Here is a 13,976-nt window from a genome sequence, read left to right on the forward strand (position 1 = left end):
TTGGGCTATTTTAAGTTCAGGGTGAAGGTATTATGTAAAAGAACAAAACAAAGAAACAAGCAAGCAAGCAAACAAACAAACAAACAAAAAAAAACCCCAAAAAACAGAAACATTCTAAGCAAACCAAAGTTTGATTATTATTACAATTAATCACTTTGAAAATTCTCAAGTTATATATCTATGTAAGACTGTAAAAGCAACTTAAAAATTCTCAAAGTTCTAGAATGCTTTGTTCCACTTAAATGAGTGATATATTCGTTAACTAATGATCAGTGTACTAAAGAATAGTTTTAAGTAATTACTTAGATTATTACACCATGTTAAGTATCTTAAGAGAATAGGACTGAATGTTTTTGTCCTTCAAAATTAATATTTTCAAATCCCAATGTGCTAGTAATTAGGGGTGGGGATAATTAAGTCATGAGTCTTCACAAGTGGGAATAATGCCCTTTACACAAAAGATTTCATGGTGCCCTCTTGCTGTCTTCCTATCACATAGGAACATCAGAAGCCAGAAGTCTGCACTCCAACCCCATCATCCTGATGCCCTGATCTTGGATGTGCAGCCTCCAGGGTTGTTGGAGATACATTTCTCTTGTTTAGAAGCCACTCAGGTCCCAAACTAAGAAAGTCATGGATGTAAAAGTCTGTCCTGTGGAACATACAGTCCAGTAAGAGTGATAGAAAATAAATGACAAAATAAAATCATCTTTATGTGAGCTGAGGCCACCTGGGATTTAAACTGGAAACTTGCACCATCCCCAAGCACCATTTTTTCCAAGTTAGATGATGCAGAAAGGAAGTTTTGACACTATCTCCACACAAAGAAAGACCTCTAGAGAGAAATAATGCAACCACTGAGAGTGAAGAGTAAGTTTCTGGAACTTCCAAGGTCCTTATTTTGGGGATTTCATTGTCTGTTCATTTGTCTGCCTGCTTGTTTGTGACAGATCTCCCTACGTAGCATGGTTTGGTCTTAAACTCTGATTCTCCTAACACAACTTCCCAAGTGCTAGGGTCATAGGCATGTCTTGAATTGACAATCAATAATTTATCAGTGTTTTAAAATTAACAAAGTGACATGTGCTTACAGTTAGCCTGCTATCAAAATTAATAATATGGAATAGGGTTTTGTGTGTTTGGTGGAACCTTGGTTTTACAGTTTCATTAAGAATCACAAGTCAAACACACACACAAACACACACACACACACACACATACACACACACACACACACACACACACACACACACCCCTACAAATGAAGGCTGTAGAAATACTTTTTAAAAAATACAAACGCAGGTCACATCTGGTATAGTTTGTCTTTTTCACATCTCTTTCTACTCCCCTATCAAAGCGCATGTCACACTGTGGTTTCTATTATCATTAACAACATCCTCTGGTGCGCTGAGTGACACCTGTCCATGTACATGAAAGTTTTGAATGCCATTGCTGTCTTCAAAAAAATCTTGTATTTTTTCAAATTTTGTTGCCTTTTATTTATTGTATATGTGTGCATGCATGTGGGTGCTTGCACCACCGTGGGTGTGGAGAGCTGAGAAGGCAGCTTGGGGCTGTGAGTTCTCTCCTACTGTGTGGCTTAGAGAGGTCAAACTTAGGCTGTCAGGTTTGGAGGCAAGTATTAACTGATGAGCCATCTCCACAGCCCTTAGTGTTGTCTTATAGTTAAAGATTCTGAATAATTTAACTAGAAATTAGGAAACTAAATTTAAGACATTTCAGCACATCAGATGCCACACGCTAAAGTATTCATTTTTGTATTTATTTATTTATTTGTTTGTTTGTTTGTTTTGAGTCAGGGTTTCTCTGACTGTCCCGAAACTCATTCTGTAGACTCTGTGGCCTTGAACTCACAGAGATCCACCTGCCTCTGCCTCCCAAGTGCTGGGATTAAAGGCGTGCATGCACCACCACTGCCTGGCTAACACATTAAATTATTAACTGGAATGGAAATCATATTTAATAAGCTTTCTATATAACTCTAAATTCTCACACACACTGGATTGGGAAGTAAAATACTCTGATCCTCAGTTACAGGACAACTTTAAATCTATCATAGATTCCCAGAGATTCAATTTTAAATCTACCATACAGTCCTACAGTCTCCTTCCTACTATTTCTCATCAGCTTTACCTATAGACAGCATCCAAGTGCTAGTGGTCAACACATACCGCCTGGAGAATCACAATTATTTCCTTCAGATCTCCTTGTTTCTTCTCTTGTTCTCCATTCCTTAAACTATTAAATCATCCTTAGAATGAAATGCAAAATCCATACAGTGCTGAAAAACGTCTGTCTAATGTGTATTCAAATTCATTTTCTTTGCTTCCTTTTCCTCTTCTGCCTCTTAGTCTTTCTTATTGTCATTGTTGTTTTGTTTTTGAGATAAGGTTTCATGTAGCTCAGGCTGGCTTCCAACTCACTAAGTAGCTCAGGCTGGGCTTGAACTCAGGGTCTTCCTGCTTCTCCTGGGTGCTGGGATAATGGGTGTGTACTGTGCTATCTATTCCAACCTCATCCTCTATTATGCATGCGCTGGTGTACCAGTTATCAATGTATTTGCACTCCTTTTCAGCTCTTACTTATTTATTTTTGGTAAAGAACCTCTTCCACTCTCTTTTCAAATTGTCCACTGGGCTCTTTATTGCCTTCTGAACCTTGACTGGTTCTACCCTCTCAGCACTAGCTTGAGGGAAAATAATAACCTTGGCTTTCATTTCCACACATCTTTCTAAGAGACTTTCATCACTCTCCTCTCCCTGAACCCATTCCATTTCTCTTCCTTAAAAGAACCGTGATGTGACTGGTTCCTATAAGCCTATCATTTACACCTAAGTTAACAGGAATTCTTTCCAGTGTTAGATCTAGAAAGAAAAGACAAAATAAGAGGCTGGCTGGCTACCAGCTGTGTAATTTCAGGTCCTCAAACCTTCATGACAGTCATCTAATTTACAAGAGTTTCTGAATGCCATTTTTTTCCGTGACTAATCCTCTGCATGAAGGCAGATTTCAGCAGGTCAGCAGAATCATTCCTTCCTTGGACGAGCTGTAGTTAGCATAAACTCTTTCTTTTGTCTTCACACCTTAGAGTTCTCTAATTCTTTAGTTATCAGATTTGGTAATGTCCTAAAATTTTCCAGTCCCTAGAACATTGTGCCATATGAGGTACCAACGGACCACTTCCATGAAGTCTCCCAGGAACACAAAAAAAGGGAAGATGTTAAGAAAACAGACACCAAGGTTTCCCCTAAAATTTCCTAAACTGAAATTTCCAAGAGTCAGGCCCGAGAAGTTTTGTCCTAAACAGTATCCTCAGGTATTTCTTAAATACCCTTAATAAGTTTGAAGAACAAATACCCTAGAGAAACATTTAAAGAATGATTTCTGTCCCTCTAGACCGATATTCAAAACAACTGCTAAATTGAAACACCATAATTGGGATGCTATGTTGACAACTTCATGTCCAGGACACCTGATGACTAAATTTATGTCTTTCTCTACACACTGAGTTTATTCAACTGAAACTAAAGACTAACTAACTGTTCAGTTAAGTCCTCTAGGCATTAACATCTATATCATCATCATTATCACCTCTACCACCTTCTTCTTCTTCTTCTTCTTCTTCTTCTTCTTCTTCTTCTTCTTCTTCCTCCTCCTCCTCCTCCTCCTCCTCCTCCTCCTCCTCCTCCTCCTCCTCCTCCTCCTCCTTCATTCTTCTTCTAAAAGAACTTGTTAGTTCAGTGATTGGATGATGGGCTATAGAACAGCAAGGCTCCAAGGATATAAATAGGTTTGTGACCATAAAATGTGTCCCCAAATAGGGTAATCACAGATTTGTATTTCAGTTGTTTGATATGGAGGAAACTATTTGAAACTGAAGAAAGGTAATGGGAACTTAGGCTGATTTTGGAAACAGATATGACCCTTTAAGAAGGACTGTTTCTTGCCCCCAAGTTTGCCCCACCTCTAAGAGATTGCTCTTGTAACAAATAGTCCTGAAAGGGCATGTCCCACAGGACCAACCAGGAAGAAGTCTGGAGGAAATGGGTCCCCAGGAACCTATAAAATGTCCAACCTAGACACCCGGGGTGGACCCATACCTCTGGAGCCTCTCCCATTCCCTTGATGGGAATTGTTTGTTGGTTCTAATAAAGTCCTTGAATTCTTTTTCTTCTGTTTGGCTGGTGTTTCTCTGCTCCATAGTCAATCTGTAAATTCCTTTCACTGCATCCACTACCCTCAGAGTTTATCTGTAACTGCTGCTTCCATCCCAGGACTCTCATCCGCTGCTTTCAAGATCAAGCAGTTAGGATTTCACATCCCCTGCCTCACAAACTCTCCAGTGGCTTCTATCCAACTATCACCTGGCTGTCTGGTCTGAGCAGGTCTTTTTTCCTGGAAGTACGATTCTTTTCCTATCCCATGGAACTAACTCCCTGGTACCTCCAAAATGACCACCCCTCACCCAAGACCCCCTGAAAATAGTAACAGTGAACTAACAAGGGATTCAGCAGCAAATAATTAGAACCTCGAATACCTTTAGTTTTTCTTTCAGTCACTATATTATTTAACTTGATGTGTGAACTCTGCTGGTTGGAGGTCATTAAAAAGTAAAAATGATAAAGTATTTCATCTAGGACAGCATTATCATATGTAATTAACTGACCAATGGAAGCTAAAAGCCATTTTCACTAAATTAAAACATGAGAGGGTAGGAAAAAAAGAAAATTTCATGACTGAATATGAATATAATTTTTCTTCTAAATGATATATATGGAAACAATAAAGAGAGGCTCAGTTACAGAGAAGTTAATGGCATTTATTTACCTAGTGGAGGAGTGTGTCCTATTTCTCATTATTTTAAATATTAATTCATTTATAATTATAAATATAATTTAAAAGTATTTATAAGTTAATATATAATTTATTAGATATGTTTATATAAATTTATAATTTAACAAACATATTTAAATATTTCTAATATATTTAAATAGTATTTCACTAAGTTATGTGTACACAATAAACAATGATGATGAGAAAAGGTCTTCACAAAGGTAATACTGCTTTAATCTACTCCCAACCAACTACAGTTTTGGGAAACCAAGTTATTATTAATGAGTACTGAGAGCAAGTGATTATTCTGGAAGTAATACTTGTGATGGCAGGGAAATATGGGAATCACCCTTGACCCTCTGCAGTATTTAACGAAGCATAAATTATATCTATGCATGTGGTAATTAAAGATGTAATCTTACATTAATTTTAAAACTAGCTACTTGTCTGCTGAATGCAGTGTTCAGGGAAGAGTGATGTTGAGTTCATTTAAGGTCAAGGCGCAGGCCACAGTGATCTGGATTTGCTTGATCTAGGTAGACAGCTTTCATGGCTAGAATATTTGCATGGCTTCATTATTAAGGCTCTTTCTTCAAGCCCAATAAACACAAGAACCCCTCCAATGGAGATACATTAACACTAGCATTTGCTAAGCAGTCTGACTTGTGCATAATTTCCATGGTAACCAGCCACTGTAGCTGGGCAGAGAGAAGACAATTCATTTTTTTTTTTTCAAAATGCCACTGATTCATGTCTAATTCACATAATGTGGGTGTATTGTGCTTTGGGAGAGTGTGTTTATGTATTTACATCAAGAAATGCAGATAGATGGGCAGATTACACATAGGTAGGCAGATATATGATAGGCGGATGGCTCCAATTCAGTAATGTCAGAAAACAAAACAACATCCTTTCATAAATAAGAATATGGGACATCTTAGTTAGCTTTGTTTTTGTACATAATCAGATTAGAATCAATACAGTTTGATTTTTCAGAGAAAAGAACTTCATTTTCTGCTTATGCTTATAATCTCTAAATATTTGCAATGGTCAAGAAAACTCTGTAAGAAATAAAATATGGATATCTTATAGCCTCGAGATTTTATTTTCATACTGTTTTTTATGACTTTTTAAAACTATCTGGTATAAGCTAAGCATTTGAAGTAAGAGATGTAAGAGATTACTTCTTATATTAAATCAAATTGAACATTTTTTAATTTAATTCAGAACTGGTAGAAGAGGCATATTCAACAACGGAAAAAGTAATAATAAAATTTACAGTATATGAAATGATAGCGACATTATCATCAATATTGTTTGTTGTAGCTGGCCTCTAAAGAGAGTTCCCAGTGCTCCCTGTCTCCTGGTCCTTACACCCTAGTGTAGGATAATCTCATACTCTACCACAGTTGGATGTTGTAATGCACAGCATATAATAGAAGCGACAATCTGTGAGTTTCAGAGTGTACTATAAAAACACTGAAGTTCTATATTGGTGTGCTCCCTCTTGTACAATTTGTTTTGAGAGAAGCCAGTTTCCACGTCATGTGTGGCCTTAAAGAGAGACCCTGATGCTGAGGAACTGAGGCTAATTCAAAAGATATTTTGGTAACAAAATAAAACCTTAATATGGGGAATGGCTGTAGAACCCTGGAACAGGTGGAACCTATAAAAAGAAATGAGGAATGTGATTTTATTGTTTTAGTGTAAATTTTCTAAAATTTGTAAATACAACTTCTGAACTTTGAGGAAGCTGCTGGTGGAGCAAAAGGATGCTACTGGAGTTGGGGGCTGAAAATGTTTGCTATGTAGAGGCAGGACTAAGTGTCCATTGGTGTGGACGTTACACAAATGTGCCCAACTAGGTGACAGAATGAAAGAGATGTCCATATAAGGTCTAAAAGACACCTCCTGGTTTCTGTTTGCTGGTGACAGTAAACCAGAAGAGAAGAGATAAGAATTTAAAATGAATTATTAAAGATTTATTATATGAGATATAATAATATTGAAATTTCCCAGCTTTCACAGAGAATAAATGATGCTAAAATTAAGAAATGGATAACTGCAAACATAAAATCCAGAGAATTGTTAAAAAAACACAGTCTAAAAATCAAGCCAAGGGTGAAACTACAGAGTTACTTGTTAAGACTTCAAAATAACCTAAGGTTGTACTTCAGAATACTATTGAATCTGACAAAAACCCTCTACAAACCTTGACAGTATGATGCAAATATATATGTATATATTTATAATATATGTATATTAGTATTTATAAATATATATTTGTTTACATATATTTGCATATATGTGTACATAATAGTCTATTATCTTTATACTATTATCTGTTATATAATTTTATGGTATCTACTACATAATTTTACATGATCTATTATACAGTTTCATAGTCTATTATCCTTATAAACATTATCATTATATAATTATCTTTTATGTGTGCATATAAAATGACTTATAAGAAAACTATGAGCATGGAAGTCTAAGACAGAGATGGGATATGGAAATGTGCATGTTGTCTATCCACTGGATCCTAATAAAATTCACAATGAACCTATAAAAATAAACATTATGTCAACAAAAATACTTCCCGAGACATTAAAAATTGAAAATAGGCTCTCCAGCCCCCTCCCCCAAATGGTAATTGCAGGAAATAAGCTGTGAACATAGGCTACCTTCCTGGGAAAAGGAAAGTTGGCTTAGAAGATGGAATCAATAGCTTAGAAGGAGAAGTCAATTGCTGTGGCTAAGAGTGGGCTGCATTCTAGTCAGGGCCGCCACCACTTGGAGCTCAGCATCAGAACTGCTATAGTCAGTTCATCCCACTTCTTCTCTTTCAGTAGCCATGTACAAGGCAGGTATCTTATGCTTGTTTTTACCACACTTGTGGTTACATATCTTTTGTCTCTTTAGCCCATGGGCAGTTGGAAATAGTATAGTAACAGGACACAGGTAGTAAATAAAAAGATAATGTATGCATGCTGAATGTAGAGATAACCACCAGAAGCAGCTGCAGAAATCTAAATAGGAAAATGGTAAAGACTTGAATTAAATGATTGTGAGAAAGGATGTGAAAGGTGTTGAGAAGGTAGACTGTAAATGACTTGGACTGGAATGAATTTGGATTGGTATTTTGGCTTGCTGTTCCGAAGAGCTGGAGTATGAACGTAGACCTTAACTGAGTTGCACCTTCAGATTTGTTAAGTAAGATATCTGGGACCATGGTTGTTCCACCTACTAAAATAGAAACTAATAAATAAATGCATATGTACTAAGCCTACACATACGAAGACTCTAATTTTTTCTACAGGGCTTTATGTTTTCAATAAGTCTATGAAAAATTTCAAAACCGATATCCTTAAATAATCAGGTTTAGGGCCAGGTAGAGATAAATCAATTAAAAACCATCAAATGAAAAGGTGAGTCAGATATTAGAAGGAGATACCTGTGAAGCATTTTTCTCTAATAAGAGAATTATATGCAGAATATATTGAAGACTCTGAAAAGTGAACACTTAGACACCCCCATTAAAACGTGGGAAAAGTTTGAATAGCCCTTTGATAAAAGAGTACTTCTGAGTTGCTCATAAGCATATGAAAGCATACTTAGCATCCTTAGTCATCAGGGAAAAGTAAATGAAAGCCACAGTCAGGTCCCATTTCACACCCACTAGGATGACTATAATAAAAAGAGAAAAACAATAAAAATGTTCCTGAGGATACAAAGGCCCATATATTGCTGGGGGAGTATAAAATAGTGCCAGCATTTTTGGAAAAAAAAATTTAGTTCTTTTTTATATTAGGCATAAATTTGCTACACAACTCAGCAATTCTGCTCATGGATATCCACCAGTGGAATGGGGACCTATGTCCATAAAAGATTTCAGGGAAGGGTCACAGTAGTGTTATTCATAATATATAAAACATGGCAACGAACTATCCACCCAATGATGAGTAAAGAAAGCTGATTGATTTGCCCAAAATAATAATATTCAGCAATAAAAAGGAATGAACCACTGATGTGTGCAATGATGTAGATTAAAAAAAACTAAAAACATTATTAAATTAAAGAAGGCAGATGCATGATACCATAAACTAACCCATTCTCTGTTTACAAAGGACCTAACTGGATTTTGGTGGCAATTATACAACTTTGTAAATATACCAAGGAATGATTAAGATATGAACTTTAACAGGTTGATTTTATGACATAGAAATTATATCTCCATAAAGCTATATTTAAAACTTTATTTTAAAGTACTATCACCCAAACAATAATTTCATTGGCAAGTAGAAATATAGAGATTGTCCTATAGTCTATGGTTCACTAGGTGAATACTTTGTGAATCTAGTATCCACAATCCCTTTAGAGAGTAGGAAGAGGTAGACTAGCTTGGTCCTTGCAGAAGGTTTATTGCAAGCAAATCCCTTTGTTATGTTCACAAAATAACAGGAAAGAGTTGGAATGTTTAAAGAGCAGACTTGATAATTTCAAAGTGTTTTAGCAACACCCATTTCAATACAGGGATTTACTGATGCCAAGTGTCCTTACCCACTAAAGCAGATCCTTAATCTCAACTGCAATGTAATCTTCTTAGAATATCACTGGGATTTCTGCACTTGGATATTTAACTCAGGCATCTCACTAAATCTGACATATCTTCCTACTTCCAGCCTGATTTGTTAAAATGAGGGACATTCATTGCTGGTGTTGTAAAAGACAATTTATATCTTGGCTAAAACGGCACACACACACAGAACACACATTCATGTTTTAAAAAATGAAGACTGTAAAAGCAGCTAGGATGCAGTCTAACTCTCAGTAGTTGGGACATGTTTCATCTAGCCTTCCAGTCAAGTACCTTGAATGCGATGGGCCTCTTTCCTGGGAAGTTTGGGAGGATAGGCTTCCGTCAAAGGAGTTTCCCTGGTGGCAGCCTGAGATGGTGGCCTTGGGTGACGTGGAATCAGGCTGCAGTGCTTCACTGACCCCCTGAGGTCCCTTTTGGAGGTGAGACAGTAGATTAGTTCCATTCTCTGCTTTGGTAATTCCTCTAGAATTATCTCCTTCATCCATACAGAGTCATATATATTAAAGACATATATTTTGCAGAGCAAAAGTGATCCTAGACCTAGAGATTTGCCTTTGTCTAAAAGGCAATGGAAATAGACAGCACCGGTGTCATTCCATGCATGAGGCTTAAGTATTTCATAGGTTTTGTTCATCTTGCCCTTCATTGTTTTCTTGATCCCCTCTATGTCCAGCGTCTGCAGTACAGTTATGAACCCCTCCTTGCTAGCACCAAGGAGGACAGAACAGGAGTGTGAGGCTTAGCCTCGTGCCAGCATAGCAGGAAGTTATCAGACTCAAGTCAGAACCTGAGGATGAAAGTTTTCCCAGCATTCATGAGAAAAGGAATATAACACAATTTTCAATTGGCCCAGGGACCTTTATCTGCAAGCATACACTCAAAAATTTATTTTATCGAGTAACTTATTTTAATTCCATTTAGCTGATGAATGTAATTCTGCTCAGGTAATGGGAAATATTTTCTGTAGGTATCATAGATTAACTTCTTAAGCACAAAAAAACCCTTGGATATCTACCATAGCCGGTCAGCTGCAATCCTCCTGCCTCAGTGTTCTGAGCAGCTGGGATTATAAGAATGCATCCTGGCTGTCTATCAAAAGCATATGATTTAGACTGGTAACAGGAGGGAAAAGAGCATTTGTGTTAGAAGAAGTAGGCTGAGCAGAGACTCAGGCTACGTGAGCATGAGCTGTATGCTGGAGGTATGACAGTTAGCTGAAGGTGTGACCACAGAGAAAGTCAGTCAGGAAGCATGGTGTCAGGTGGTGGAAGTACTAATCCTCAAAGGGGAATTTGGGCTTCAAGTCTGCAATCACGTTATTATATTTTCATTATATAACTGGTTGAAGGAAATAACTAGCAAACATGAGCAACACAGTGAGAAGCACCAGGCACTGCAAGAAATCTCAACAGACGATCCAAGCAGAGCAAATCGAGCTCCACACAGTCTATTATATTTAAGGTGCCATCACTTAAAAACACTCCATTATGTTATATACCACTAAGAAAAGCAAAACACTTAAGACTTTTGCTTCTTATCAACGAAAAGCTTAAATCATATATTAGTTTGGAAGAGTTATTTTAGGTTTATCTAGGTATAATCTGGGTTAAGTATTCATTTTGTGTATGCGTGGAAGGAGAGAAGTGAAATATACCAGTGTAGTAGTCTTAAAATTTCTTCATTTTGGAATAGTCAACTTGGAGTTGATATTTGAGGTTTTCCAAGGAATAATTTCCCCTTTGTGAGGCTATTAGTTCATAAAAGCATTGTTTCTTAAGACTGTCCACTCTTCCTCTGACATTCTTCTCAGTCACTGACCCTGATGCTGCGAATGTTGATACTGCCCATGACCAAACTCAGCTGGCACAAGAATGATTGCCTTGTCAAGATACCCACCGGGCAGTGAGACTGTGAGCAACCAAGACCATCAAGCACACTCTGTTACAAAGACATTAAATGGGGAAAAAATAAGGTTTATAAATCCCAGTGTAAGCAATTGCTCTGAGTATGGTAGACATATCAACACACTAAAGCCTCCAGCTTGGAGTTTAGCTTGAAAGATAATGCTGTTCCTGAGAATAATATGTTCATTAGAAAAAGAACCAAATTTCAATGGAAGACATCAGGTTTTACTTTGCACCGGTTGAATGGAAAGTGAAGAGAGATCAAATAACACTTTTTGAAAGTGAGATGAATGACAATGAACACTTATTGTTCCATGTTAGCCATCAAAATAAAATAAAACCTACTTCATAATGGTTGAGATACAATACTCTACTGTTTTGTCCCAACACCTCTATACTATTGGAAGATGCTTAATATTAATTTTTACACATGATTGACAGAAGACCTCAGCCTGAGCAAAGCTGCATGTCCAGGATGGAGGAGAGGGTTTTGAGTGGAGAGTATGAATCTCAAATTCATGTCTGATCCCTTACGAAGTGTTGCTCAGAGCGTCCCTCCTGCCCCTCTTATTATGTGATCACAAACTGACCTCGCCTTGCTGTTTTGTGTCTTGGTTTGGTGACTCACAGGTCTGACTCTTCTGACTGTTGACAGGAGAGCTTCTCTTGGCTACAGAGATGATAGAAAGAACCATCACCAATTATATAAGATCACAAGTTCATTTTTATCTTATAGGTTCACGTCATTTCCAAATAAGAACAGTTTCCTATAACATCATCACCTTGAAAGAAAACATCGAATCATGTGTCATGTAACTAAAATCAAACAGTCAATAAAAACAAGCACCTCTAAGTTTTCAATGTATATGTTTATCTCTTTATTCAGACTTATGGGGATGAGGTTTAGAAGTTGGTATTAATAAGAACAAAATAGGTATAGCCTGTTTATCCCACCTTTACTGCATACCAAGTCCTGTAAACTAATGGAATCTTTTTCTTCACCTTATTCTACTGCTGTATAATTATACCAAGTTATAAATGAAAAACTCAGGCAATGGGAAGTTTAACTTGACATTTGTGGGAAGATTCCAAGCTAGTCTTTGTGACTCCACATTAATGTTTTGGTCACCAGGTTGGACTGGTCCTGTAGTAAGATTCAAGTAGACTACATCTGTACTTTAGGATTAGGTAGCTGGGTGGATGTGGTAGCAGTGTCTGCCTTGGCTGGGTAGTGAAAATCCAAGTTACTGTGAAGGTCTCCTTGTGGAATTGCTCTCCCTGGCCATGCCATCCAGGTCACATCCAAATTCCCTTCAGATATTGGGCACCATTTCAAGTCCCAGGCATCAGGTACAGGAGAAAGAAACCAGCCCTCTGTGTTTTCCAGAAACCAAAGGGGAGAGAGATAAACAGTCCAGGGCTGTCCTGGTGGGTCAAAGTTTCTTAGACATTTTTAAAAACATGTTAAATGAGCTTCTATGTATGAATCAAAAAGAGAGATGGGGCTGGAGTTATAAATAGGTGGTAGAGAACTTGCTGAGCACATACAATGCTCCAGGGTAAGCTTCAGGAGGTCAGACCTCTAACTGTGAAGGGTCGATCCCACTTGCATAGGAGAACTACAGCAAAACTTAAAAAAATTGTATTTCCTTAATGTATCATGAAGGTATGACACACAACTAACATTTTTTTATACCTATGCATATTTTACTCTCAGACTTATTTCTATTACTTTCAGTTTTTTTAAAATAATCTTGCACTTATCCTATATTCTGTCTCCAGTTGTTTGAATCCAGATTAATTAACCTCATTCTATACATAGAATCTGAAGCAGATTCACAGCTATAACACCTTTACTTATTTAGTTCCTTGATATTTAAAACTGTGATATCACTCTTGAATCTATCTTTCAAAAGTTAATTATATATATATACATATACATATATGTACATATATATAGTGAGACTCAAGTACTTTTTATTATGTGAAAAAAATCAGTTTCCTTTGAAAGACTCTATTTGTCACAATAGTAATCTTTTCAAACATATGACTAATAAGGAACTCGAAGGCTGCAATGACTCTTTAATATATCAAACACTTGGAAAGTTGTGTTTGATTATAGAGGAAAAGAATGGAAGAATTTGTTTGTAGTTTTCTTCCACTTTATAGAACCCCTTTAATTATGCAATCCTCCACTGTCTGCCTCTAAAATGTACAAACTAATGAAACCATCTCCACAGATGTGCATACATACGATTATAGCTTATATGTTTCTATAGATTTTCTATCTAATTTATTTATTATTGACACTAAAAGTAGGACTGAGAATAGAAGAACAGAATTTGTTAAGCATTTACTCCCAAACAAGTACTTTATGCACTTTCTCATTTACATTTATCAAGAAACCAGATAAGGTGTTATAGCACCTCTATTTTACATGAATAGAAATACAAATTCTGGAGTTAAGTTGTATAGTTGAATTGTATACATGGCATGCACATATAGCAAGAGATGTATTTACAGTGAAAAATGAGCCTATTGTACACTTATAAATTTATCATGCTGGGCAACTTCCACAAATCAATTCAACCATAGGACTAGCTCACCACAAAATT

The 13,976-nt window shown here is 36.8% G+C and overlaps 1 protein-coding gene across 7 annotated transcripts in view; it reads right to left on the reverse strand.

Annotated features, from left to right (window-relative positions):
* The window catches only part of Unc80 (unc-80 homolog, NALCN channel complex subunit), a 180,556-nt gene that overhangs the window by 150,249 nt on the left and 16,331 nt on the right, over positions 1 to 13,976 (reverse strand). For all 7 annotated transcript variants that reach the window (XM_028870069.2, XM_037210309.1, XM_028870068.2 and 4 more), the window contains exons 6-7: positions 11,952 to 12,031; positions 9,728 to 9,867 (exon numbers count right to left, since the gene is read on the reverse strand). In XM_028870069.2, coding sequence (XP_028725902.1) covers positions 9,728 to 9,867; positions 11,952 to 12,031 — 220 coding nt within the window. The remainder of the gene's footprint in view (positions 1 to 9,727; positions 9,868 to 11,951; positions 12,032 to 13,976) is intronic.

This window comes from Peromyscus leucopus, chromosome 13 (genome assembly GCF_004664715.2).
Source record: "Peromyscus leucopus breed LL Stock chromosome 13, UCI_PerLeu_2.1, whole genome shotgun sequence".
Taxonomy (NCBI): Eukaryota; Metazoa; Chordata; class Mammalia; order Rodentia; family Cricetidae; genus Peromyscus; species Peromyscus leucopus.